This window comes from Stylophora pistillata, chromosome 3 (genome assembly GCF_964205215.1).
Source record: "Stylophora pistillata chromosome 3, jaStyPist1.2, whole genome shotgun sequence".
In the NCBI taxonomy this organism is placed as follows: domain Eukaryota; kingdom Metazoa; phylum Cnidaria; class Anthozoa; order Scleractinia; family Pocilloporidae; genus Stylophora; species Stylophora pistillata.
Window position 1 is genome coordinate 21,904,910 of NC_142521.1, and position 27,798 is coordinate 21,932,707.

Sequence of the window (27,798 nt, forward strand, 5' to 3'; positions counted from 1 at the left end):
CCACCTACTAACTTCTAACTTACCAGTCTCGAAGCCAAAACTAGAAGAAATTAAAGAAGCCACAGCAAATGATCCATCAATGAAAGAGCTGAACGAAATGATCAAATTTGGATGGCCAGAAACAAAGTCTCACACGCCAGCAAATATTCAAGTCTACTGGCATGTAAGAGATGAGCTCTCTAAAATCGATGGTATTATTCTCAAAAATGACAGAATCTTGATCCCATCCTTTTTGAGAAAAGAAATGCTCCAACGAATACATCAAGGCCACATGGGGATCGAAAAATCCAAACGACGAGCAAGAGATGTACTATACTGGCCAGGAATGAATTCTCAAATCAGCGACATGATAGCAAGATGCACCATTTGTTTAGAGCATCAACAGCGAAACACGAAAGAGCCAATGATACCTCAGCGCATACCAACCAAGCCCTGGGAAATGGTAGCCACAGACCTGACCACATGGGACAAATCTGAATACCTGATAATTGTTGACTATCACTCAAGATATTTTGAAGTAGCCAAGCTTCCAGACACCAAAAGTACCACAGTCATAACCTTCACCAAATCCATGTTCGCCAGACATGGAATACCATCTCAAGTGATCAGCGACAATGGTCCCCAGTATTCCTCAAAAGACTTTTCGCTGTTTGCTCAACAGTGGGATCTCAAACATACTACTGTCAGTCCACAGTATCCCTAAGCCAATGGTCTTGCTGAGAAAGAAGTTCAAATAGTAAAAAATCTACTAACCAAAGCTAAGCAAGATCGCCGGGATCCCTATTTAGGACTACTTGAATACAGGAACACCCCAATAGATAACATTGGTTCACCAGCGCAACTACTCATGAGCAAACGACTAAGATCAACAATTCCCACAACTGACGCACAGCTCCAGCCTAAAGTCCTTGATTCACACAAAGTTATGGAAAAACTGAGGCTCAAACAAGAAAAACAAAAGCACTATTTTGATCAACATGCCAAACATCTCCCCACGTTAGAGAAAGGTGACCGGATCAGAGTGCAAATGGGAAGCCATTGGAAACCGGGCGTTGTAACAGATCATGCTGGAACACCGAGATCTTATAGGATTCGAACTGATGAGGGTAAAGAGTACCGTAGAAATAGAAGAGGATTGATGAAATCACCAGAAAGCAGTCCATCAACAACTGACATCTCACCTAATACTGATCCTCCAACGGTGAGAGCTTATGAACATTCACCCTCCAAGGAAACAGCAGACCAAGCAATCCCACTTGTTGAAAAACCCACTACAACATGTCTCAACCAAGAGGAAATTGATTCATCTGAGGATGAGATCTCAGAGCCTCGCAAGACAGCAAGTGGAAGAACTGTGAGAAGGCCTCTACGTTTCAAGGATTATGTTGCGTAACAATGAACATATCTTACGTCTTGATGTTTGATGAAACTGTGGGACCACTGTGCCAAACATTTGTCTTAACGACTGTGTACACATTTCTAACAAGTTTAAGTTAGAGGAAATATCGCACTTTTAATAAGTTCTTGTTTTTTATTTCGTTTCACTGCCCAGCGTTTCTCAATTTGGTGTTAGTGTGCATACACTCTGTTGTGTTCATTTTTTCTTCTTTTCATTTTCGTTGGGGGAAGTTGTAATGATCAGCGGTATTACACGTTACGGACATGCACATGAGGAGAACACATGAGCATCGTTTTGTAAAGAGGTTGGATTTTTAAATTATTAAAACTGTTATCAAAATCCATCGTGTTTTCGTATCAAGAATATTACACACAGTGCGAGTTACACCATAGAAGAAACAGCATATCGATTGATTGAACTTATACTTGAGCTTCCTTCGCTGCAGTTCCTACTTGTGAACCACTTTCCAACGTTGATACAGCTCCAAGAATACCAAACAAGCCTCAAACAAGTCACTTTACGAGCAGTTGGCCGTGAGCGACACTTCAAAATCGGACTATCGGCGAGCAGCGACTCGAGTCGTTTGAGCCCGCGGTTGAGATTACCAAAAGATCAGCGTTTTAAATGTAAAATTTGTATTTACATAAAAGTTTCATCTAAAGGTCTTACGGAGTGTCGGTGGCCTTACGGTTAAAAAGCGATGTGTTTGCTTACTATAACAAGGTGGCCACTAGGTGGTTCAAATCTGCCGTCCTCAAGTAAAACTCGCGTTTCGCTTAAATTCCTTTCTTTGTTTTCTTTTTTCCTTTTTTGGACACAATAATCATTTTCCTGGATGTATACATTTAAAAATAGAAGTATTGATGCCATAAATGAAATATACGCTGCAAGAGATAAAAGAGTATTCGGAGATTGGGCAAACTTCAATTACTTCACAAATGAAAAACGTATACTCTTTTACTCTTTCAAGATTATCATTGGCTTCTTTTTCACCCCAACACTATCCTTAGCAACAAAGGTCGCCATTTCATTTGTTTATCACTCGCCAAAAATTATCAAATACATTCAAAAGCCTAAAATAGAAAAAAAATTACAGGAATCGACCAATCAAGCGAGCGAGCGCCATTCATCACATCATACCTACAACTCGCTCTTGCGCACGCGCAATTGACGAGTTAAAAAGGATATTCCATTTGAAACAGTGGCCTCAGTTCTTCCTTTGAATTTTCAAAGCTGCTTTTTCTTCCAATTTAAATAAAGCACATTTCTCCGTTTTGCAGTTATTGCTTCCGTGAGGTACAGGCAGGCTCAGATGATCATCACAAAGCGAATGATAAATCTGAATCTTCTTTATTGTTCTTGAGACTTGATTTAGACTTTGATTGATTCTAATCGTAGGGTAGGGGTCCTTCACAATTGCAAAGGGTAGATAATGTGCCACCATCATCTAAACTTTGATCGGCTGAAGAGATTTCGATATATCCGGGTTTCTTCCACACTGCAGAACCTCAAGTTCATGACCAATGTTGTGTACGCTTACTTAGCGAGTTAAGCTTGAGTTCCAAGTTCTTCATTTGCATTTTATTCACACTTTCACCAACCTGACTTGGGTAACCCAGAATACATCATCTGCCTTCGTCTGGAAATTGGAGAAGTCGGATAGTAACTTAATTAGGGTTAGGAGTGAAAAATGCAGGGAAAGGTGATACCAAAAACTTCAAAATACTTCTCCCAGTGGCGGGTCCAGGGGGAGGGTCCGGGGGGCCCGGACCCCCACATCAGACCTGACGCTTACAACTTTGAGACTGAAATTCTTACATCCGCAGGATCGTATATCACTTTTTAACTGGCTGATTTTTTAAATTAATGAATCCAAGTAAACAGTAAGCGGCCAAGGAATTATAACGTGCAACCGCGACTGGTGGGAGGGGGTGTGGGGGGTGCGGGGGGTGTGGAGGAGAAGTAATTTGCCTCAAAAGAGTCCAACAGTTCTTTCTGAACCAAAATTTGGACCCTCCCAATCAAAAATTCCTAGATCCGCCCCTGTTCTCTTATATCCATTCATTTTCTCTAACTTGAAAAACAGGCAAACTTTCCATTAATGTGGTGTAAGCAATGCGATTGTACGATTCAGCATCTATTGGCCTCCGACACAGCTTCATGAAGTACGTAACCGTGTTTTTTTCTTTTTTTGATAGCAAGTTCAATTTTCCTAAGTCAATGGTAGAAAATAGACAGTCAAAGACTGCACGTGACTACTTGTATAGTACTATGTGATTGTACGATTCAGCATCGATTAGCCTCCAACACAGCTTCGTGAAGTGCGTAACTGTGCAGAATATTTGTCTCACATGCAAAGCAGAAAACCTGCCGCAGCCACATATTAATGGGTACCTTGTTCCACAAAGACATCTCGTCATTTCACCGATCCACCGTTCCATAATAACAGGAAAATAAATAACTCAAGGTATCATATTTAATTTCACAACTTACTCGCTTCGCATTTTGACATAAGTCGCTGATTCAAACAATAACATGCTCTATTTTTGAAGGATTTTCCTCAAAGCCTACATGATGAGCAGATCACGTGTATTGAGACATATCCGCGAGGAAAAGTTTTGTTTCAGTTATGCGTCGGTGGATACCATTGTGTGAAACTGTTTTGAGATGTTTACTGTCTTTCATAGTGTCACCTACGGCAAAAACTGATAAGATTACAACTTCGGATCTACATAATTTGCTGATTTAAACGATAAAATGATCTCTCTCTAAAGAAAAGAAAATCACACCCAGTGCAAGAAAACCGCGACAACAATTTAGTCTTGTTTTAATACACAATAGAAAACACACTACACAATAAAAAACGTTGCCTTTACAAATGCAACAAACTCTAATGAGGTGGTCTGATTTGTCCTAGCAAAAAAAATTAATATATCTGATTGCTGCCAGAAACGCACCCCACACGATGTGGTTGCTGTCAGCAATAAACCCGAAACAATCTGATTGGTTTCAGCAATATATCCAAGACAATCATGTGACTGTACAAACGAAAGCAAACCGATTTATCACGTCTCTGCCCATTTGCTCTGGGGCTAGGTCCTCGAGGCAGGTGTTTTTGTTCTTTAGGGATTCCTGCAGTAAATGCAGTTTTTGGAAATTTAACGTGTGTACTATCGTTTGAACTACACCCTAATAAAACCGCAACCGGAATAATTTAACAATAACCAGTGCATCTGGTGCGAGAAATGTAACCAGTGCAATCTGATCGAGTAAAGCAATATAACCTGCACCAACTAATTGGTGCGAGTAGCTTCGCTTTCCAAGTCTCAGATGATGTTTTTATAAATAAATAAAAAACTTCAAAAACGATCAATTTTCTTCAAAACAGTGAACATAACATTGCAGAAAATGGTATGTCACAATTCAAAGTCAAACTCTAATCCAGATCCTTTCAATTTTTCCAATACTTCCTTCTCAAATCTCTCGTCTAACTCTGGGGTGAAGTGTTCCTTCCAGTTACCGACCATACCCTTGCGAAGAAACTTTGGTCCCTCTACCTTGCCTCCCAACAGGAAGCTTTGAACATTCTTCATCATTCCTTTGAAAGTGCACTGTTCCGTTATAAGATTAATGACTTCCTCTGACAGCGACTTGTTGAGAAATTCGGAAATTATGCGAACGTTGGACTGAAGATCCTACAAAATAATTCATAAGGATAATATTGATCATAAAGCTATGAATATGGTCTATTGCGCTTAAAAAAAATTTTGCGAGGGACTTTGGTCAAACTGCATTGAGCAGCTTATCATTTTTGAAAGGCAATTTTGCAGGTTCCCCCAATTTTGGAATTTTTTGGAAACAAGGCTAGACCAAAACACTTGGAGCAACGTTCCCTACTCTTTGCGAGAAGTGCGTGAGCTCCTTAACATCCTTCAGCACAAAGAAAATGTTGGAGACGGGGCTTAAGGTCTTTCGTCCTTATCCGTGAAGCCAAGAACGTCTAACCATTTGCAGATGTCATAGCAAAGGCAGCACATTCTCCTCAATTCAGTATTTTTGGACCATGAGTGTTGATCCGGCCTGGGGCACAGACTCTAAATGACTTGAACTCAACTCTGAGCATGATCATCCCCTAAAGCATACACAGTTATAGCCAGTCAGACACATTTGAACAATATCTTAACTCTATGAAAAAAAGCCCTGCGCTTCAAATACATCACTGAAAGAAACTATCATCTCTTCATCGACGCCAATGTTTTACCTATAAACTCTGTATACTATAAAGTATTATTCAATTTCATGCCTGATGTAGCTAATATTTGAGACTACGAGAAGACCCTTTTTTTCGGTGAAATCCATTGCGCAAGTCAAAAAGAAAAATGTTAGCAGACCGCGCGGAACTCTGGGATTGTAGCGCGCATAAAGTAGTACATGTGCTTTTCGTGCACCTCAGTCCCAGAGTTCCGTGCGGCGCGATAACATCAAAACTTTTTTCACTAATTTTTTTATTTGACTTGCTCTTTTGACAACAAACCAAACGACTAAACTTCCAAAAACTTTGATGGATCTAATGCTAATAGCTGTTCGTCGAATCTGTATTAAGCAGCAGCGTACAAAGCGGTCACCCTGTATTAAGCGGTCACCTCCGTTAAGCGATCGTTATCACACAATGGCCTCTTTATAATGCTTCCATCGGTAGTAAACAGTCAGTTTAAACGGAACCACTCAGACAAAATTAAGTATAATCTTTCAAGTAACATTTAATCTATTTTTATCTACCTTAATCGATGTTATTCAGTCACCCCGCTGTTCTCCGTAGTTGACCGCTTAGTACAAAGTTGGACTGTATAAGACATACCAAAACGGTGGATGGCATTAAAGGCGCGCTCTGGTACTCAAACTCTGAATATCCTTTGCTGTTCACTTTCGAGCAACGGGATTTGCGCCCGAAAATATTTTAATCGTTGCAGGAATAAATGAATTAAAATCATCTTTTGGAGCTATGTCAACTCAAGGTCTCAAGGTCGCTGGTTAGCGGCGGATATTAACATCGCCGTTTCGCGGTTCGGCAAATATTCACCATTAGCCACCGACACTTAGTGAATTTATATATATCTTATTAGAAGTTTTGTTGTGGGGTATCGATGAGTGTTCTCAGGAGTTGTGCCGTATTTTAACGGGCCCGTAAGGTGAGTCAAAATACAAATAACTAGTAAAACTACTCAGCAATACGACACACCAATACGTCTAATAAGTTATTTGTTATCCAACACGCCAAATTGTTATCTTCAGTGCGGGCGGATTTCGTGGATATTTATTTACTGGGTGTGCGTGACAGAAGTATGCGAAGCGGAACATCGTGTTGCTGTTTCTATTTTCTTCGATAAATCATGAAATTACATTGTCGTCCAGCTGCATGCTTATCTTCCTTCAGTCTGTCTAATAAACTTGGATCAGTATTCGCCAGCCATTCTGACTCTTCGTCATCAGAAAAATTATTCAAAATTGTCAGCCATTTCTTTTTTAGCTCCAATCCAATTCGTCGCTTGCACGATGCAAGAAAACCTGTCTAGCCGGTTCTCTAGAGTACAAATACCGCGTGATATTTGTACTCGTCTTGGGCTTTATTTGTACTCTACGGGTATATTTGGATAATAATAGTTAAATATCTGAGTTTTTGCCGAATTATTTCCTTTTCGAACTATTTCTTAGTGGTAAATTTGCTCAATCTTAAGTATTTCCCAACAATGATCCAATTTGGTTTAGAAAGTTTCGTTAGGTATATCTCTAATCGTAATCCTAAACACCGACTCGCCTTAGACTAGATGTGGTTGTTTGGGGTCAACCAATGTAATATTGATAATCTCAATGTGTAAAAGAAAATGTGCGACAATAGCGAGTTAATGAGCTAGAATAGATTTAAGTTCGAAGACTCTGTGGTTTAATACCATACAGAAGTAAGGAGAATATTTTACCTTCTTCAGGTCTTCATATTTAAGGAAAAGAACGTTGGGATCATGTCTGTGCTTCCACCAACTAAGAACATGATCATTCCATTTGTTATAAACTGCTGATTAAACGGAATTTATTCACCTCATAAGCATTCAAACTGAACGGCAAGACAAAAGTTTAACGCGTAACCAATATCCATCGTAGATAGTCCCAGCTGGATACAAAGAATTTTGTTTACTACTTAAGCCCCGGGATGAAAAATTGAAGAAAAAAGAAATAAAAAAGAGAAAACTCCATCAAACTGATTGTAGAATGATTTCTCTGTTGACAAATAGAACAGAGACATGAGCCCTTTCTGTGGGAAAATCAGCAAAGTACTTAGTTGGTTACGTGACTAACCCTGGCCACGGATCACCCCCACGATCAAAACACAGTTCATGTACTTACTTTTACCCTCGATAAACAGTTTCGCATAAAATTCCCATGGAGCATTCATTCCGTTTGTGCCGAAGCTAGCCATGAATTTATAGCTTGAGACTGCAGCATCCTTGGGGTTGCGCGCGACGTAGATATATTTACATGGTGTCTTGGCGTCGTCTGTACCCTTAGGGATCGCATCATAGGGCAGGTGGCTCTTGAACAGACGAGGGCTTGGCATAGTTGTAATATCAAGATGAGTTGATTCTGGTAATAAAGCTTTCTCTATAAACAAGACGCGATCTCCCAGGACTTTTTTACTGATTTCGCCATTGTGGTAAATCTGCCACACAATTTCTTGAACCCAAGTAGTCCCTAACAAAATATATCGAGAAATCGTAGTCAAAGACAAATGTGTCGCTTTATTGTGTTTACAGTTCTTGGATAAAAGAAACAATGGCGAAAAATACAAGATACTTTAAGTTGACAAAGAAAGTCTCTTTCAAGAATATTATGGGATTATTAGGAAATCCAGAAATCTTTCCGAGCTCCGCGTCACGTGCAATTAAAAGTTTTGCCCACCTGACTTGGGGTAGCTGACAATAAATACATCGTCAGGTTTCGTCTGAAAATTTGTGATGAAGTCGCACAGCACCTGGGGGCTTTCAGAACCAGACAAGAAAAAAGCTGGAATTCTAAAGCTCAGGACTTCAATCATTTCATTGGAGGTCCATTCCCCTTCACGTTCCTGTATGATTGGGCAAGTCGCCATGCTGTCCACAGATTCCACCGAAACAGAGTTACAGAAATATTTGAAACGCGAAGCGTCGTTCGTTTGACGTTTCGGCAAAATTTCGATGAAAACACCTACTTCATTATGTATACAATTCATTATGTATATTTTATGACAGCCACGACGAATTTTCCGCTTTCAGAAGTACATACAACCACTATACAATGAACCATATTCAGTAAAAGTACTATGCATCTCTTTGTTTGTTTACGCTTGAGGGGCACACTAATGGCGGATAGCAACCGTTATCAAGTGTGGTGTCACGTGGGTGAAAGTCAAGAATTCTCTGATGAAAAAAAAAGGCTCATCTTGAACGAAGGCTTGGAGCTCTCTCGATCAGTTAATGCAGATGTGGTCGCTAGCTTCATAGTCACACAAAAATTTAACATCCATGGCCATCGAACCATGCATATCTTATATTTTATCGACTTTAAGGAAGTGGCTTGTTCAGTGTACTGATTCGCAATAACATTTTAAGTTACTTTAATTTTATTTATTCATTTAACACAAACCATTACTTGTGATTTACAAGAAATCTATCAATAATTACTGAAAGTTGCCACATTACAATTACCGACATAATTGCCAACAACTAAAATGCTAGGGCTCCACCGCAGTATACCCCGCCATTCGAAGTAAATTCCACGTAGCCGGTTACGCGGTACACCCCCAAAAAAAATTAATAAAAAATAATTAAATTTATTCAATGGACACATACATTCAAGTTGGCGCAGCAATTTGAACGTGCTGGCTACGAGGTCGCCGTGACAACAAAGACAGCGTGCTGTGCATTCCTCGTCGGTACGCTGTACGCTGTGAATAATAATACGCTGTGAATAATAATCTAAGTCAGGGAATTGTACATTCCTTGTTCTTTGAGCATGAAAACCCTGAGTCAAAGCCTATAGGTAACACCACCTTCAAGACGCTGAAATTTAACTGTATGCCGTGATGAATAAATAACTCAAGACAGATTATCGTAATTAATCCCACAGACAAAAAACTCACATTTTACATTACATTCTATGAACGCGAGTATTTCTCGTGAAAACGTGAAAATATGAACATCATTCCTCGTTCTATGAATGACGCGTGGAGAAAGCTAGAAGCTTATAAAATTCAGAGACATCACGATATTAGTTTAAGGTAAGTATTAGTCAGCACTGCACTTGTGCAGAACTCCAATGAAATTGTTTAAAGAAATAATCAATTATGTACAGCGTCGCGTGCTTTTGAGAGGGTTTTCATGAGGAAACCAGGTGGTCCCTGAAATGTAACCGCAATTACCTTGCAGCACATATCATGGGCTGCGAATACATGTAGCTGTTATTAGGGACCTTGAGCAGTCTGGATGGCACGCCTAGGAAGATGTTGATTTAAAAAATGAATTTCTACTTTTACTGTTAGAATTTCGAAAATGGCTGCATGTGTTTACCACCTCATACAGCGCCACAACTCTACCTCGACATATCGTATAAAAGTGGCGTTGAGTTCCGATGGAAATTAGAATAATTTGCCGTTGTAGTTTTGGTTCGCAGATGACGCAAATTTTGGTGATTTCACGTTGTTGTTTTGCAAAGGACGGCTAAGAAATGTACTAAGTTTTAAAATGCATCCGCTAAGCTATTGTTCTGCCAATTATATCTTTTGTTTTTAGACGTCCTCGTTGCCGTCGCCGTCGTGGTTCGCTTAAAGTCCTTCTTACATCGCTCGCACTGCCCGTGAGTAGGATGAAGCGAATCTTGTGTTCAGATTGGCTACCCGAGCGGGCAAGACGGGCCATTTCGCCCGCTTGGGACTGCCCGCATAAATGCCGCGCATGGAAAAAACTAGAATTAGAACTACATTCGTAATTCTTGGACAATTTCGGCGATGGAAACGTGGCAGAAGATTATCAAAACGAGGAAAACAAAAACGTGAGTTTGTTGTGCTACAAACGCAGTTGGCTTTTCCTGGTTCGCGAAGTAAACAAGTCATTCTTAATTCTTAAATGAAGCGAAATATTTTTGAGTCCTTTGTTAATCAAACTTGTTCGGTCAAGATGGTTGGATATTATCTTCATTCTTTAAAAATGCAAACAAAAAACTCGGCCAATCCCAGCCAATCCCAACCATCTTGACCTCACGCTTGGTTAATACTAATTCACATATATTGGTCGAAGAAGGCGCGCGATTTACGTGGGCGCGAGTGACTTAGGATCAGCACACGCGAACGAGACGAGTTTCCCACGTTCTCGACAAGTGTCTGCTACAACGATCACTTGTAAAATTGTTTAGAAAAAACATGGAATTTTCATAGAGATTATAACTCAAATTCGAACTCCAATCCGCTCCCCTGTAATTTTGCCAGCACTTCCTTCTCAAATCTCTCATTTAGCTCTGGAGTAAAGTAATTCTTCGAGTCTCCTACCACGCCTTTTCGCAGCAGTAAAGTCCCATCATCATTGCTCTGAATCGCGTAACTTGAAGCATTTTTCTTCATTCCACTGAAACTGCACTGTTCAGCAATGAGACAGAGGACATCCTCTGAGAGCGGCTTGTTGAGGAAGTTGGCGATTAGTCGCACATGGGAAAGAAGATCCTAAAGCAGATTTCATCACAATTGTTATAACAAGTTTAAGCAAGTTGTTAAAATAAGTGTAGCAACGAATAAATTGAGCCAAACAGGAGAATCTTCGGAGAAATGTCTGAGAAATCATACGCCCTAGATGTAGAATAGAGTATTAACCCAGGAGACCGACACAACACAGAATATTGTGTATAGTTTAATGTAGTTATAATCATGTAGATGTACTATTCCGCTATTTACCGTCACTTTACCATATTAGGACCACAGAACGTAAACAATATGCCACAGTACGAACAGGCAGAAAGGACACAAAGCAGTGGGATAGGGTGGCGTGAGGTGGGTCGATGGGTGAGCAAGTGAATGGAGAGTAGCAAAGTCATGTACTGTATCACTGTATGTGTCGTGGTTATAAAAAATGTAATTCATCAGAAATCATACACATGAAAACTGAAAGTATATAGTCAAGACTTGAAAGAGTTACAGTTGACTCATATTCAATTTTGGTCGTTTGTTTTCTTTATGAGGACATTTAAAGACAAAAGAAGATCTAGCTTGACATGTCTTACTTTAGTTCATCCTGTCAAATTGTACACTGTTTTTGAACTTAATTGCCACTTTGATAGCTGGGTCTTGAATCAGGTTTTTTCAATTGGTTCCTTAAACTAAGAAACAAACTACATGAACTAGCCTAGAATTTAAGAGACTTATACAAACCTCGTGCATATCTTCATATTTGAGAAACAAGATGTTAGGTTCATGTTTCTGCTCCCACCAGCCCAGAACATGGTCATTCCAATGGTTAAAACCAACTGATTATAACATAAAGAAATGGTTCTCAGCTGTGTCAAAGTGAAAAAAAAAGCTGTAGATCCACTTTTATGCTAGTGACTTACAACGTGAGTCAAAACTCTTAGGGGGAGGTTACTAAATACCTTCCCATGAGCTCTCCACTCCAAAGATGTATGTATAAAATTTCTGCCGTAAATAGCTGCTTGAAAAAGTATCAATATTTCTTTTTGGTCACTCCTGGTGATGAAATAGTAAAAAACCTAAAGAGTAGTCCACCATTCAAATCTAAAGATAAATATGCAGGGTGTGTCTAACAATGTTTTCCTGCCTCCCTCCCTGTGTTCTTTAATTGTCCAAATGTAATTTTTTTTAAGGGGGGGGGGGGGTGCAGAAGGGCAAATAAAATCCAAATGGAAGAAAACTGGTGTAAACAATTACTCTAAATCTGTTCATTGAGCACCAAGACATAAAAGTGATCTGGAATACAAAGGCTGCAAAACAGGATACAGAAAATTTCTGGACTGAGTCACTAGGTGGCAAAAAAAAAAGTAAGACATATGTGCTACATAATTCTCTTCAACAATCACAATCTTGAGGTTCAGATATGAGCCCAGTAGCACCCTGGATCATCAGTCAGTTCTCAGTAGTTCAGTGGTAAGAATTGGATTGCACAGTAAAGAAAAACATGAACAACAACTCTCTTTGATTAAAACAAAACCTTCAGTTCTCTTCAATTTACCATTTCCTTCAATGAACAACTTGGCACAAAATTCCCAGGGTCCACTATATCCATTTCCAATCAACTTTGAGCTTGTAATGAATTTGAAGTATGACACTGCCACATCTTTAGGATTGCGGGCAATGTAAATGTATTTACAAGTGGTGTTGTTGCTGGCACCTTTGGGAACAATCTTGTATGGTAAGTGTGTCTTAAAAATGCGAGGGCTTGGCAAAGAGTCGATTTCTGAAACTTGTCTTGGAAATAGTGGTGAAGTTAAAGTATCTAGGAATGTAATTCTTTTAGAAATTGAGTCACTGTTCACTTCTCCTCCATTATAGATCTGCCAAACAATCTCTTGCACCCAAGTTGTGCCTAGGCAAACAAAAGCAAGTTCATTTTATCTTAGATAAAACAATTTATTATTGTGCAGAGCTATGCCAATAGGATATAAGAGTGGGCTTTTATCATTATGAATGGAAATGTTTACAAGGCTGGGGGATATTGAAACACATTTTTTTAAAACTAGCTGATAACAAAACGTGCTTTTGTGAAAAACTGAATTACTCATATTAATTTGACGAGACATGTTAAGATGAGTCCCTAATAACAGTTCACTAGTTGGGATTTACAAAAGCTAACAAAAGAAATGAATAAAGTGATAATAAGAGTACATAAATACGATAGCATGGAGATGATAGTCTCATTAGTGCAACTGTCTCTTCAGTCAAGTGTATTGCAAGAGGCCAACATCCCCCACCCCACCCCCCCACAGCCTCTCCAACCAAGGAACAACTGCTCACATCTGTGATCAATTTTACTGATAGTACTCTTCTTTGCAACCTTTTTTGGTCTCGTCATGCACCGTACTCTTTCCCCTACCATGTAAGCCACTGTTTCCTGGGGGTTAAATTAAGGGGGAAGTAAGGAGGAACATTGAATAGCATTTGAACACACACCACTGCGAAGGAAACTCCCACATTTATATCACTATTAGCATTTCCTCTCATTATCATTTTAACCATTTTCTTAAGACAGAGAACGCGCTGCGTGACAAGACCAAACGACGGTTGCGAAGGAGACTATACTGATAGCGCGATAGCGAGATGGCGTGATAGTCGTAAAGGTAGACCCGTCGTTTTCTATTATCAAAGAACTGTATGCCTTATGAAGTGTGGGATAACTTGGATATCTTGTCCTCAAAATGTACAGAGCACGATAAAATATCTCGTTTTCAGCTCCTTACCTGACTTTGGATAAGACGCTACAAAAACATCGTCCGTCTTTGGGTGGAAATCTGAGATGAAGTCGCTAAGTAATTGTGGATTGTTTGTGAAATAAGATGGAATTTTCACTCCCAAGACTTCAACGAAGTTTCGCGACTTCCATTCCCCTTCTCTTCTTTGAATGACTGGAAAGCTGGCCATGATTTTGAAATACTCTTTTGCACTTTAGCTACGCACGAACGACAAGTTTACAATGTAAGAGCAAAATCTGGGGAGAGCGGATTAGGTCTCTCAAGAAAATCAAGAATGGCACAGAAATGCGATATTAGGACTGTGGATTGTTCATGATAGAGGAAAATGTGGCCATTAACTAAAGGAAAACTAAAACTGGGAAAATGGTTAAGCTCATTATACGTTCATTTTAAACTAATATTTAAATGAAAGTCAAGGACTACAATAGGTGACATATACATGTATCAAGAAAGTAGCACAGTTCACGCAAATTTACGTGAAACGTGAAAGGGCAAGCTGACGTTTGCCGTTTCACGTAAACGCAGTGCCAAATCTCTCACTAAAATCACCTCGCGCGAGATGATAGCAGCAGGAGCTCTAAATGTCAAAATCACTGCCTCGCGTTTTGTCAATGTTATGAAAGAAGTGATAAACGCGATAGAAGTCCAAAGTCCGAAAAGCACAAGAAGTTTGTCGTTGCACCTTTCAAAAGAAAGATAGGAAGTTTCTGTTGATTGAATTAGATAAAACTGTTTAATTCTAGTGGTACCTGGCTGCTTATCTCGGTACGAGTAATAAAAACAATTGCAATATAACGGGAAATGCCACTTGGGGTACATCCTCGGATATCTCCCCAGTTTTAGTTGAGGGATATTCAGTCACGTGATGCTTTTTGACTGATCGTGCGCGCGCAAAATATTGATGGGTTTTAATGTTAAATAATCCCCATGACTTTGTCGCGGGGATTATTAAAAAATATTCACCACGCCTTCGGCGAATAATTGTTCAATAATGGACACGCAATATAAATTCACAATTTTATTTTATATATTTACGTATCTTTGATAGTCCCAATTAGATAAAAAACGATAAATAAAAAAAAAAATTAGTAGAAGTAGATAAATGATTATAATAAGCAGATGACAAGTCTGTAAACCGAGACTCTAGAGAAAAAATGTCGATTACCGGGGATTATTTATTTAAAGGAAAAAGCAGATTTAATACTGTAGACGGTGTGTGCAAGAATTCAGTGAAGGATGTCATCAACAAAGAAAACAAAATTTAGAACCTGGTGTAAAAGATTCCCTGGTGAATGGCACCGCAAAGGAAACAAATTTGACGTCATGTAGAGTTGAAAAAGAATGCGAAGAAGCCAAGAAGCCAGCTCAAAGTGGATCAATATCAGCCATTCTGCTTCCTAATTTGAATGAACTAATGGCACCCCCTCTTCCGGGTGAGGAGTCACAGCCTCCTTTACCTTTAGACGAAAAGAAGCCACCTCCTCCTCCTTCTGCCCTATCATTATCACTACTACCTTTGCCACCAGAACTTCCTGGCACTCCAGGTGAATCTCCTGCTTGTTAGTCGCCACTCTCCCCAGGAGGGAAACTTTCTCAATCTCCTAAGCCTACACAGCATTCCTTTCCACCATTACGACTTTTAATGGATACAGATGACTGGAAAATGCCGTACGGCCCCCACCCCCCACCCCCCCAAGGTGAGAGGTGAGAAAGGAAAGGAAAAGAGAGAAAGAGCGGTAGTCATACGGTAAACTGCTTTACTATACTTTACTTTACTTTAATTTATTTAAAGAGGGAAACGCAATAACCTGTTACAGTTTTTTAATTGCGGCCCTCAATTCACCCATCCCACCCCAGGGGAGGACATGCATCCCACTGTAATCTCGTTCGTGAGAAATTAACGTCTCCTACCCCTAACCCTGCAGGAGACGGGACCTCAATTTATTCGTCCCTATCCGAGAAGACTAGAATAGGTAACCAATTCTTCATGTTATAGAAAGGTAGCATATTCTTCTCAATTCATTTTAAAGACCTTGAGTATTGGTCCGGCCGGGGCTCGAACCCTCGATCTCCCGCACAACAGCCCAGCGCTCTATCCATTGAGCTAACTGGGAGGCGGTTTTCTGAGTTTGATCAAGCCCGCAGGAAAATTTTATTCTCTCAGACAGTTTTTTATGACCTCGAGCCGAGCATTCAGTTTCCCCCTCAGCCCTCTCTCTCAGAAGTAAGTACGTATTCTTTCTTGGAGATAATTGTCGAAATGCATGCTCTTCGACAGGACTAACATGGCTATCACCAACCTAATTCCACTGGATTTATTCCACATAAATCAAGAGACCAACTGCAATTTTACGACCAAAGTTAGTACACATGATATTTTGCCGAAGTCAGCAAAAAAGTCAATATTTAGTCGACGTTACTGCAGCTGAGCTCGTCGTTGTTCAACTAACTTGTTTTACCGGCAACAGATTTAAAATTCATGGCAAGAGAAAATCGAGATTGAACTGTTCCTTTCTTTGTTATTTCCCATATGGACCATGGCACGTTGAGTGTCGCACGATAAATTATAATTAAAAGTACTTCTCTCATATGAAGAAAATGTGGGAAAAGGTGGCTACAGTATTTATGAAATTTTCAAGTGTTGAGAAGGAAGCATGACAGCAATGTGCAACGATAGTCTCGATAGTGCTCGAAGGGCTACACGTCAAGATTAGTAGAATTTCGGCCGGAGGCTGTAATCCAAAACTTATTTCTCCATTGTATTTTGTAGGCTATGTCAAAATAGGGAAAACTAGTTCCATGCTTGCAAACCAAAAACACTTTAATTTCAGTTTAATTCATTTCCAAAGCTGAAAAGTGATTAATGAACAAAGAAAATTTTACAGATTTTTACAAGCCTGTGTGCTTTTCTTGACGTTGCATTTTCTGCGTTTTTTTTAATTCTTCCATTTCTTTCGCGTTACGTCAGGAAATCTTTCCGCCATCGTTTCAAACAAAATAATTTTTTTCCACCACTGTTTCACGGCCCGCTCACAGTATTTTTTTTATTACCTCTCTTACGAATTCATTGACCCTATTTGTCGGAGCCGATTGGTTATTAGCTTAGAGCAAGGTTACAAGCTTATTACCTGGCCCCGTTCAGCCAATCAGAAGGCTAGAAATTCAATAACCGTGCTCCAGTTTTTACTAAAGGTTTCCATCCTCTTTTTTACTCTAGGTTTCCATTGGATACTTGTGATAAATTCAGTCCTTTTTGCTTTCTGCCCGCTTAAACTAAATAACCCGCTAAGTTTCTCTGCGGAGGCTGATGTTGGCTGGAATTACAAGATAAAACCAATACTCCGGCATATTTTGGCCACTCTTATGGCCGCAGCTAAATCAACTTACATGAAATCAAGAAATCTTAATTAATTCCCAGCAAAGTTGTGGGAAAACTCGCAACGTAACCCCTAGCTTAAAGAATGATCCAATTTATACCACAGTTTGTGGAAGGGATACAGAAGGGGAAAATCTTTGTAGTTTGAAGCTGAAGAAAAGGAGGCCCGCAATTAGGCCTGTAATTGTTGTACTTATACGCCCCATATACAAGTCCCGTATGTGATATGATCCCCAGCACTGGAAAAATATAAATAACCAACAAGGCGAGCCGCATTAAAAATTTTTTCTGGAGTAGAATACATTTCCTTTATTCCTATTGGCCGTTTTGAAGACGAAAGTCGGAAAGGGGGAATTCATACCACAACCAGTCCCGTGGGAAAAGGAAAACACTGAAAAACACATAGTTTAACCAATAGATCAAAAGAAACGATGAGAAACATCATGTCAATCCTCTGTTTATCTTAATGTTTATCGAAGTTATGCCCTAAATTCCTTACTCAGGTGAATGGAATGAGAGCCGCGGAAAGTCTGGGAACGAAGCAAATCGGGAGTAAGATTCATCAAGTACAAGAAGCTTTAATGGCAAATGAAAACAGGGCTAAAATTTCAAAATAACAAACATTAAAGAGCGCAAGACAGTATAAGATGTTAATAATCAACTGAAGAGAGATATTAGCATTTGTCTCGAACAAACGAATCCTCGCCGACGATTATAAAAAAGTTATTGTATTTCTTGGAAGACGCAGATTCGTCTTTGTCCTTCGCTTGTCATTGATAAATGTTAACATATCTCTTTACATGACAATTAAACTCAAAATTTGTCTTCTGTCTTCACTTTTCTTGAGAAATTTGTTTATTTGCTGTTGGTTTTTTTTTTTTTTTCTGGAGAACACTTATTTTCGATTTAGCTGTTTTGGTCCTGAGCTCAAGACTAGTTGAGTTTCCTACTTCATGTCCAAACCACTTTAACCTCCTATTATTCACTTGAAACGAACAAAAATTCAGGTTATGTTTGTATGAAGTCCAACGCATTTTACTGAAGATGGAGCCCTCCATCTACTGGTAATGACACCCCTGTGATGAATGATGCCTTGGGAGAACACAGAAAAGCAGTCACGTGCCCAAACTCACGACCTTCCCCAAATCGCTTCATGGGAGATCTTTGAATCATGCCCTTAACAGCCTCGCTTTCAATCCCACCCTTGCTTGCAGTCAAATGATGCCAAGCGTCAGATAAGATGTACCCAGGAATGATGGCGTTAACGGTGATCCCGCGGGGCGCCAGAGCTTGGGCGTAATACCGCACCTGTATTGATCAGATCATGGAATATAAGTACATAAAGTCCTAGAATTATTTGAACTATTTCACCTTTTGTAAATGGAAAATTAGTCGCGTCAGTACATTTTTAACTCTTCTTTTACGATCCTTTTAAATTTTCTCCGTTATCATTAGTATTCCGGTTAGGTTTACCTCTGACTTTTTCTTCTTTCTTTGACTAGGTCAAATTTTCTGAATTTGCGAAGACCGTTCTCGTCCCTACAGTGCAATTTAGCCGATGCTAAGGGATGACACGAGCCTGGCTCTTCTCGTAACATATGGTAGTGACCAGAAAGATGTCGAGCGTTTAGCTATCATAATGCGCGTGCTTACATCAAATATGGTACTGACAAGAAAGATCTCGGGCGTTTAGCTATGATGATGCGCATGCTCACCTCGTCGTTAAAAAATGTCGAAAAATATACGGCAAGACCTTATGGTTATCGCACTAAATCTTGGTAAGCTTATTTTTAAATCCGAGGGTGCTTCACTAACCCTGGGAGGCACTGATTTCGCTGCGGTTTGACACTGGAATGTCTTTTTTCGTTTCTTTACCGTGGAACACAAACGGAAATTAATGACTGGCACACTTATTTGTCATGAATTAGCGTTGATTCTTTCAGTATTTTAAATGTACGCATTTCTCTCACGATCAGTCCCAAACGTAAAATAGAAAAGAAAGGTTCTGTCCCAACTTGTTCTCTCAAAGCGTCCGAAGCACTTGAACAGAGTATGCACAACGCTTGTCGCCTGCAAACACCGCATAGTTTGGCTCATCAGTCACTTCTCTGTATCTCTGGGAAAGAGCATCTAATCACGCAAGCCTTGTAATACGAATCCTTACGGGAGAATCAAGGTCAGCGTCTCTACCTCTTAACAAATGTTAAACAGTGACCTCTATTTTTCATTTAAACTAAGAGTAATTGAACAATGTTTTTTTTAAACTGACAGCGATGACAGCCTTACCATTGTATGACCCATAATATTGTCCGAGGGTGTAAGTGTTGAAAAGAGTTATTAGATCTCGTTTGTTACGGTAGTTTTATGGAAAAGGACATGCTATTTTCCAGACGAAAAAATATTCTTACGTGGAATTTTGTAATCAAGAAAAGAGGAATTAGTTTTTTGTAAATAAGCGAACCGTAGAATCTTTAATGGTGAGTAATTAGAACGGCATAAATTGTTGTCAAAGTCATGGGCAACTAAGGAATGCAGGTGCGTATCATCTTACTGAACCAAAAACATCCAAAAAAATCCGAAGATTTCTAAGCGAATAAATTCGCTAAGTATCGTTAAATCATTCAGCATTAGTAAGAAAGGCATAGCTTCAAAGTCTTACAATAAAGACAATGTATCCTGTAGTTGTACACCTTATAAGCTTACCAGTAATTCTAAGCCGCCTTTGGCTTGAGTTGTTATTGCGTATCCTGGTTTCACTGTCTGCATGCAGTTGGAGCCATGGGTAGATATCGCCAAGATGTACCCTTTACCATCTTCCATGACTTTGATCGCTCTTTCGACCATTCGGATAAAGCACTTTGGATAAATCTCTTGGAAGTAATCGTAGGTGGCGAAATCATCAAATTTTCCAAAGCCAATGGTTTCTTTGTAGCTCGCGGCCGCTTTCTTAGCTGCTTCGGTTTCCGCTACTGATGACACACCAATTGCAGCTCCAGCGTTGTGTATCAAAGCATTAAGCTCATTTCCGAAATTCTTCTCCACGCAATCAAAGATTGCATCGACGGCCTCAGGTCTAACAAGGTCTCCTTTCACGAGAAAAACCTTGACTCCATATCTCTCCTCCAAGGTCTTCTTGGCCTGGTCGGCGCGTTCTGTGTTGGAGTTGTACGTAAGAATCAAATGGGTGTAGCCATTGCTTGCCATTTCATTAGCAGCATCAAAACCCAGACCTCGGGTTCCTCCGGTGATTATACCGAACATGTTGAATTTACTTACGAGTCAACGGAGAATGTGGATCACTGTAGAAGCTTTGAAGCGCATAGCCTGGTTTTAAGTGGCTTCAGTTGTGGGAGTGGCAATTACTTCTGGTCGAGCAGCAATCAATTTCGTGACATACTGTCTCCAATAGCAAGCGTTCCTTTTTAGTTTCCGCGGCCTATTCTGTTGCAAAATGAAACTCTTGATCGAGTTCAACGCTTTCAATAAACTACTGGTATTGAACTCCGAAGTGGGCTAAATTTAGATACTTTTACCAATTTGTGAAAATTGCTTAACTAAGCTATTAATGTGACGGATGTATTAATGCGTGACTTTACAATTAGTGCACATGCGCGATATGACTTCAGCTGATTTCTGAGAGGTGTTCAATGTTTCAAAAGTATTCTCTCCTTTTATGGCTCCGTCAATCGTTTTGAAAAGTTTGGATAAATACATAGCTCTCCTGGCTGTAAATATTTCGTCTAATCAAACTAATCATTTTTGCCACAACAAGTTGGAAACAATTGGATACAAATTTATGTCATTTTCTGACTAATCACGACCAAGGCTTCTTTTTCTGTCTAACACAAAAACATAATTCCAACAACTCAGCTATGCCGGAAATTGCCTGCCAGATAGTTACAAGCAATTGTAACTTCATGAGTCAACTTTCCTGGAATGTTCTGTGTTCTCTCGTAAAATAGCGTTCATCACCTGGAAACGGTGGAGAACTTCGTACAAGTAACGTCAATTTCTTGCCAATATCGTGACTGATTCCCATTCAAGCGTTTCTATCGACTTTTACCGGACACTGTGTCAGACAAGAAAACGGATGTCCGACTTAAATCCTGATAATTTGCACCGGGAAATTTGTTTTCTCAAGCCCTCGTCAAAAGTTACACCTTCTTATTATACAACAAGAATTCTGCATCCTAAAATCTTTTAGCTAAAAAACGCGTTTGAGGGCCGAAGGCATGAATTGACGATGGCCGGGGACGCGACATTCTGGAGGGTTCCGAGACATCCTTTCCCGGGAATTTTTGAGATATTAAAACAAAGAAAATACGCCCTGTCCGTTTGTGTAAACTTCGCTGTATTCGTACGCACTTTTATCATCGCAATATACTTCTACATCTAGCCCCTATTTGATGTAAGTTTCATAGATTTCATTAACATCCGCGAAAATCCCTTGGCGAAAATCACTCGGCGAATATCACCTTGGTTTCGCTGTTCGCAATCTTCGTGATATCAACATGTCATTCAGATACAATGATTTATCATCATGGGTTTATTACGAATCAACTTAACGGCCTGCTCCCTGTTGGCTTGTTAGCTTAATTGATGGAGCGCTGCACTAGTATCGCAGCGGTCAGTGGTTCGAATCCCGTACAAGCCTGATTTTTGTCAGGTCTGATTTTCGCTATTGCATAAATAGCGCTATCTACTGCGAAGAATCGTGCATCATACGTATGTTTTATTTCGTTTAACGTTCCACAATTGAGACGCTACACATGATGTAAGTTTAACACGATAGCCTTCACATAACGTTTGAGTCAAATCGCCCGCCACCGGTGGCACTTTGAATCTGAGTGGTGGCGAGTTTTGTGGTGACGAGTTTGTTGTAGTGACGAATTGACCGAAGTCGTCTCGTGTGAACACAGTAAAGTAAAGTTAGGCAGTTTTCTGACGGTACAAAAAGAAACATAGTCAAAGTGATTATTCTAGTCAGTAGGAAGAGATTTAAACCAGAAAATGAACCAATCATGCAGATGTGGACGTGTGAGTTAGTCACGTCTGAATTCACTTCTTCGTCTACATTGGCGAGACAGTGAGCCTGTCACAGTGTAGTAGAAGTCATCACAAATATTTTATCCTCGATTGACGACTGTTTTATTTTCTAGAAATTAAAATTGCTTACAAGAAAAGCCCAGTATGCATAATTTGATGGAGTAAATTTACCCAATTTAGCTTTGCGATCGGTTAGCGGTAACCCGCCGAATTTATTCTAGCGTTGAGTCTTTCGGTGATAAAAGTAAAGTCGTGCCGGAAAAAATCGGGCTAGAAGAAGTCAAGGAAGAAAATTAAGTTGCTCAAAATTCCCGGGCCCCAAGCCATTAGGCATAAATAGATTGCAACTTTTGAGCAACTTTTAGCGTTTTCAGCAACTTTTTGTATTGCGAGCAACTGTCAGCAACCTAGAGCAACTTTTGCCTTCCTTGGTAACTTTTAGGTCAACAAATGGTTAATAACTGACCAAACCATCAAAATGGTCTTTATCAAAGGTTTTTTTATTAACACTGGTCAAAACTAAGGATGTCGTAAGTTCTTACAAATTATAAAATAACACGTGCGCTAACAAACTGGACAGCAGCTATCTATCTAACAGGCTCTTACATCCAGCGGTTATTCGCTTCAACAATAGAGCTTCCCGCGCGTGTGAGACAACATGCGAAGCTGAAATGTCTGACGAGGAAAATGAAATTAATACAGATGTTGACCCTATTGAGGTCACTATAGCCGCTGGTAAAGGTAAAGTCTGTTTACGAGCCCAGTGGCCCATTAGGTGGGTGCTTAACTCCGGTTTCCACTCCCCCCTGGATGGGACGCCAGTCCATCGCAGGGTTACCCCCAGTATTAAATTGCCGGTACCCATTTAAACACCTGGGGAAAGAGAGGCATTGTGAGAGAAAAGTGTCTTGCCTAAGAACACAACACAATGTCCCGGCCGGGGCTTGAACTCGGACCACTCGATCCGGAGTCGAGCGCACCAACCATAAGACCACCGCGCCTCCGCTATAGCCGCTAGGGCAACTCTCAATAGAAGCAGAACCTTTATTGATTTATACCGCTTAGGGTAGCCCCTTCAGATTCAAAAAGCTGTCTGTTATCAATGGGAGCCCTGAACAATGTACCAAAAATTATAGTATACATATGCATTACGCTGATACTGATAATAGTATAGATAGAAAAATATGTACAAATAAAAGATTTAGGAGTAAATAAATACGAAACATCATCAACATAGTTCGTTAAAAAGAGTGCAGCCATAGTAATCGAAAGATCGTTTTGCGATCTCAGTCCGCAGCAGGCGGATGTAAAAGGTTGCTTTGTCTAGTGGCGCGTGCGTAGATTGTATTATTACGTTTAAAATATCCTTTAAATTATTGGAAACATTGACTTTGCAGGGATTTGTTAACAAGTTTAAAAACAGATTTACGAGGGCGCTCCTCCAGCGTGGGCCATTTCAAAACGTCCATTGCCGGGTTTCTGCGCACAGTTCTTGCGATTATTCTGGCAGCCAGGTTTTGGAGGGCTTCAAGGCCTTGTTTGTGACCTTCCCCGCAGCAAAATGATATATATAATATATATATATATATATAATAATAGTCCCGCAAGAGATTCAATTTCCAGAAAGCGCAAAATTCATGTCAATGAAGACATATACAAACAACGAGAAGCGATAGCTCGACCTTGTCCTCAGGGAAAGGAACTGAAACAACATGCGCTTGGGATCGCGTTAAAGACTATCCAAAACGTCATTAGAAAATACTTTCTATTATTACTTAGGTTGATATTATGTTGACCACAACAAATTACACATTTACACATACAACGTCATGTTTTGAGTAGTAATCTAGAACAAATGACTCTCAAAAATAAGAAACATTTGAAATTTGGGTGGCAACTTTTATTTTTGAGCACTTTAGTCAGAGCAACTTTTGGGTGTACTGTCAAGCAACTTTCCTGGATTTACTAACACAATCTATTCATGCCCAGAAGCCATGTTTTAAAATCAAAATTTAAAGGATAGGATAGGAGGTTCTGGCACACAAACCAGTCCTTTTTGTTCTTTAGCCCTTGGGGCCCGTTTATTGAAAGTTGCGTTAAGTTAATGGGCCCATAAGGCTGTTCCGTTTTCGTTCAAGATGGGGATTTCAAAAGTTTTGAAAACGATACAATAAAAAAATCAGCTAAAGAAATTAAGAAAGGACTTGTTTGAGTGCCAGAATCTGCTTTCCTATCATTTAAATTTTGATTTTAAAACATGGCTTCGGGCTTCGGGCAGTAAAGTTACCGGGACTTTCGAGAAACGGGCCCCAGTCCCCTGTTAAGGTAGACCTCTCAACAATAACAAAGAATCTGGAACGAGCCTTCTCATGACATCATCACTGCACTTCTGTCAGCAGTTCTTAGTTCATTCTGGTCGGTTTCATTCATCAAGACAGGGAATACACTTGGCAGTGCGATTGAAACTGTGAGGCCACCTCCTGAAGACATGGCAGATGGCGAAACACTGACGGCAACTTTTGCCATTCTCCTTTTTCACATTACCCAAAATACCTTGCGCTTTGGGGGGTAACTTTGGAGCCCTAGTTACAAGCAAAATGGCGGCTCCAACCAAACAAACGGATTTAAAGCTACCAAATTGTTATAAAGATGCTTCTAAATTCACGAAACCAAAGCTTAAGGAGGTTTGTAGAGCTCTCTCTGTAGATTTTGAGAAAAATATCGGGAAGAAAGCGCTCGTAAACATTGTTTGCAACGCTTTAAATCTGTCAACATCATCCACGACCGCTACAAAGACCGAGAATCAGTCAGCTTGCTGGACTTTACCAACCATAGCTTATCTACAGAAGCAAAAAGAACGGATGAAAGACTTAACAGGCATACCAATGCTCATGGATGAGTCAATGGTCAAGTCATATTTAATTGGAGTTGGTTATGAAGAGCAAACTGTGCGAAAGTATAAGACACTTCGTGCATGGGAGCACAAGCAAGATGTACATTCTGTCAAGTAAGTCTGTGTTTTATGTTTGATTATAAAACATTGCAACTACACTTCAAGTAAGACATAATAGCATGTCTAAGAAAATAAACCCGTCTTCAAAGTTAAATTTCAACATTTTAGATAAATTGAAACTTTGTCTTTATTCTGTCTCATTATAGTTTTGACCTATCCTTTACTGTTTTGTGCTTTAGAGTTCATTTGCTTCCCGATTTCCCAAGTCTTTGGGCTCTTAGAGGAATCTGCAACCCGTCATTCTCAACTGATCAGGAGGGAAGCAAAGTGATGTACGTTGTACTGGAAACCCAATCAAGCAAACCAGTGTTTTGCCAATGCACATGCACAATTGGGTAAGCTGGCTGTATTTATTTAAAAAAATGTCAAATGAAATTGATTACTTAAATGTAGCATTTGTTTTCTAGGTTGAGAGGGGACTGTAGCCATGTGGGAGCTATTCTCTTTACCCTGTGTGATGTAGTAGCTGAGGGAAAACAGCATCTTCCACCTGACCCCACCTGTACTGATCTGCCTTGTTCATGGTCAGATCGTAAAGGTATCCTGAAAATTAGCTTTATAATATTGTGGATTATTATTCTATTATATGTCGGGATTTATTTTCTATTTTTCAAATACATTTCTCTTTTGCCCATTTTACAGGTGCCAAAGTTGAACCTGTCATTGTAGAGGATATTAACTTTTATAAGGCCAAAGTAGGTAAAGAACCACCCACACTCCTTTTTCTTCCATTGCTTCATTGATATCAAATCCTCTGTCAGCCATTAATTCATCCCCTGCCTTTAGGGTAGCAATAAATTCTGCACTGCTTGCTGTGACGTATTTGTCTGATGTCCTGCCTCCCCATGCTCGAGACACATAAACAATTGCTCCATGTGCATTTATTGCCACTAGAAACTTAAAGGTTGTATGACTCTTGTAATTTGAGTATACTTCTTTGCAGGCCTTTAATGAGGAGGGTTTCTGGGTAAAGATTTCAGTACAATCCACAATAACTTTGAGGTCAGGGAATGATGAGAACTGAATTGCCTTTCCACATTCCTCATAGTCAGGCATTTGGCAGAGATCTTCTAAGTGGAAATACAGCAGATTAATCCATGCAGAAAAATTTTCGCTGACACTTGCTTCACTGATTCCAAATCTCAATGCCAGATCTGGCAGTGTAAGTCCTACTCTTAATCTAACAGCGACCATGAACAACTCCTCCTCCAATGGCAGCTTGGATGATGGCCCTGGTTTGTTTCCTAACTGACAGTCACGTAAAGCCATTTCAGATCCTCTCCAACATTTTTTTTTTGTCTACACCAACAGCATTTAAATAGTTAAATAATGCTTTGAAGGTGTCATAGTTAGGGAGACTAGTCCAAAAATGAGATTTGTCATTGCCTAGCTTAATTTGATCCAATAAAAGACATTTTTCACGTAGCTTTTGATTTTCGTGCTCAAGTTCGCTCACTTTGCTCTGCAAAGAAGTGAGCTCTTGCAAAATGTCATCGCTTAATTCTCTTGACTTGGGATCCACCTGCGACTTGCAGTAGTCATGCTCTTTCAATGGGTGTTCTATTGGTAAACAAGCTCCCCATATTTCATGATCATCAACAGATTTGAATGATTTTCTTGGGCGACCCCTACTTTCCCCCGATACCTGAGAAAATGATAAAAAGATATATTGGAAATAGTGTTTCAAGTATAAAAGCTCAAACAAAAACACTTATCAAAGTCATCGTGAAGTACTTACACAGACTCGTTTGCGCTTTAGTTTTAGAGTTTCAATTGCAAAGAAGTCATCTTTGTTTGTTTTTTGACTTGTTCTGGTCTTTCGACTTTCAATTCCCTCTTGAACTCAAATATGGATGGATTGTAAGCCGAATGTGCTGGATCATCGGACTTTTCTCCTCCGACGAAGTAAGCTGAGCACAATCGAGTGTTGTCTGTTGGTGAAAAATCTTGTCGGCGAATTCTATTTAACCAAGCATTTCTTCGCTTAGATTCTTTCGGAATTCTGTAAAACTTGAGATTTGGGTTTCTTTTCCGATTATTTGAGCAGCTTGGAGCACAGCAAAAGTCGTTTTTTCCCATGTAAATTACGATGATATATAAGAGTTTTGCAAACAGATATGGCGTCCTTAGCTTTGTTGTCAGACTGGTTACCCCCCAAGGCGCAAGGGATTATGGGGATGTGAAAGAAGAGAATGAGCTGATTTTGGTTCCCCGAGGCTCAGTTTGGATGCGTTGATGGCGTCGTCCGAACGAGGGTCGGTTACACTGGAGGATCTAAGTTGTTTCCGACCTGCACAAGCCTGTGAGCATTAAAGTTACCAGCCAATGGTAGACTTGTTTGAAAAGTGAAATATCTCCTCTTGCTTAATGCTTTTGAGAGAAATCGAACAGTGTTAAGTAAAAGTAAATTTCACTTTTCCTTTACTTTATTGCATAATAACTTTTAATTACTCGATCGTCATAGCTTCG

The 27,798-nt window shown here is 39.8% G+C and overlaps 4 protein-coding genes across 7 annotated transcripts; 1 reads left to right on the forward strand and 3 right to left on the reverse strand.

Annotated features, from left to right (window-relative positions):
• Positions 1-4,192: 4,192 nt before the first annotated feature.
• LOC111343782 (amine sulfotransferase) lies at positions 4,193-8,895 on the reverse strand. 2 transcript variants are annotated; one of them, XM_022950973.2, is made up of 4 exons: positions 8,351-8,895; positions 7,799-8,143; positions 7,375-7,466; positions 4,193-5,094 (listed from the first exon to the last, which is right to left on the reverse strand). In XM_022950973.2, exons 1-4 carry the CDS (start codon positions 8,658-8,660, stop codon positions 4,816-4,818), a joined length of 1,026 nt encoding a protein of 341 aa, XP_022806708.1. In that variant the 5' UTR covers positions 8,661-8,895; the 3' UTR covers positions 4,193-4,815. The 2 variants fall into 2 exon arrangements, with proteins under 2 accessions (XP_022806708.1, XP_022806707.1); XM_022950972.2 differs by having other exon boundaries at positions 7,375-7,469.
• Positions 8,896-9,032: 137 nt separating this feature from the next.
• Positions 9,033-14,272, reverse strand: LOC111343783 (sulfotransferase 1B1). The gene is made up of 4 exons (XM_022950974.2): positions 13,883-14,272; positions 12,658-13,011; positions 11,844-11,938; positions 9,033-11,141 (listed from the first exon to the last, which is right to left on the reverse strand). Exons 1-4 carry the CDS (start codon positions 14,061-14,063, stop codon positions 10,863-10,865), a joined length of 909 nt encoding a protein of 302 aa, XP_022806709.2. The 5' UTR covers positions 14,064-14,272; the 3' UTR covers positions 9,033-10,862.
• A 3,560-nt stretch (positions 14,273-17,832) lies between these two features.
• On the reverse strand, positions 17,833-20,636 carry LOC111343788 (uncharacterized). The gene is made up of 2 exons (XM_022950979.2): positions 19,974-20,636; positions 17,833-18,578 (listed from the first exon to the last, which is right to left on the reverse strand). Exons 1-2 carry the CDS (start codon positions 20,529-20,531, stop codon positions 18,306-18,308), a joined length of 831 nt encoding a protein of 276 aa, XP_022806714.2. The 5' UTR covers positions 20,532-20,636; the 3' UTR covers positions 17,833-18,305.
• A 4,067-nt stretch (positions 20,637-24,703) lies between these two features.
• Positions 24,704-26,683, forward strand: LOC111343779 (uncharacterized). 3 transcript variants are annotated; one of them, XM_088755125.1, is made up of 5 exons: positions 24,704-25,323; positions 25,509-25,664; positions 25,737-25,867; positions 25,972-26,028; positions 26,273-26,683. In XM_088755125.1, the coding sequence occupies exons 1-5, from the start codon at positions 24,914-24,916 to the stop codon at positions 26,278-26,280; spliced, it is 762 nt and encodes a 253-aa protein (XP_088611251.1). In that variant the 5' UTR covers positions 24,704-24,913; the 3' UTR covers positions 26,281-26,683. The 3 variants fall into 3 exon arrangements, with proteins under 3 accessions (XP_088611251.1, XP_088611249.1, XP_088611250.1); XM_088755123.1 differs by having other exon boundaries at positions 25,972-26,024; XM_088755124.1 differs by having other exon boundaries at positions 24,705-25,323; positions 25,737-26,028.
• Positions 26,684-27,798: the final 1,115 nt, after the last annotated feature.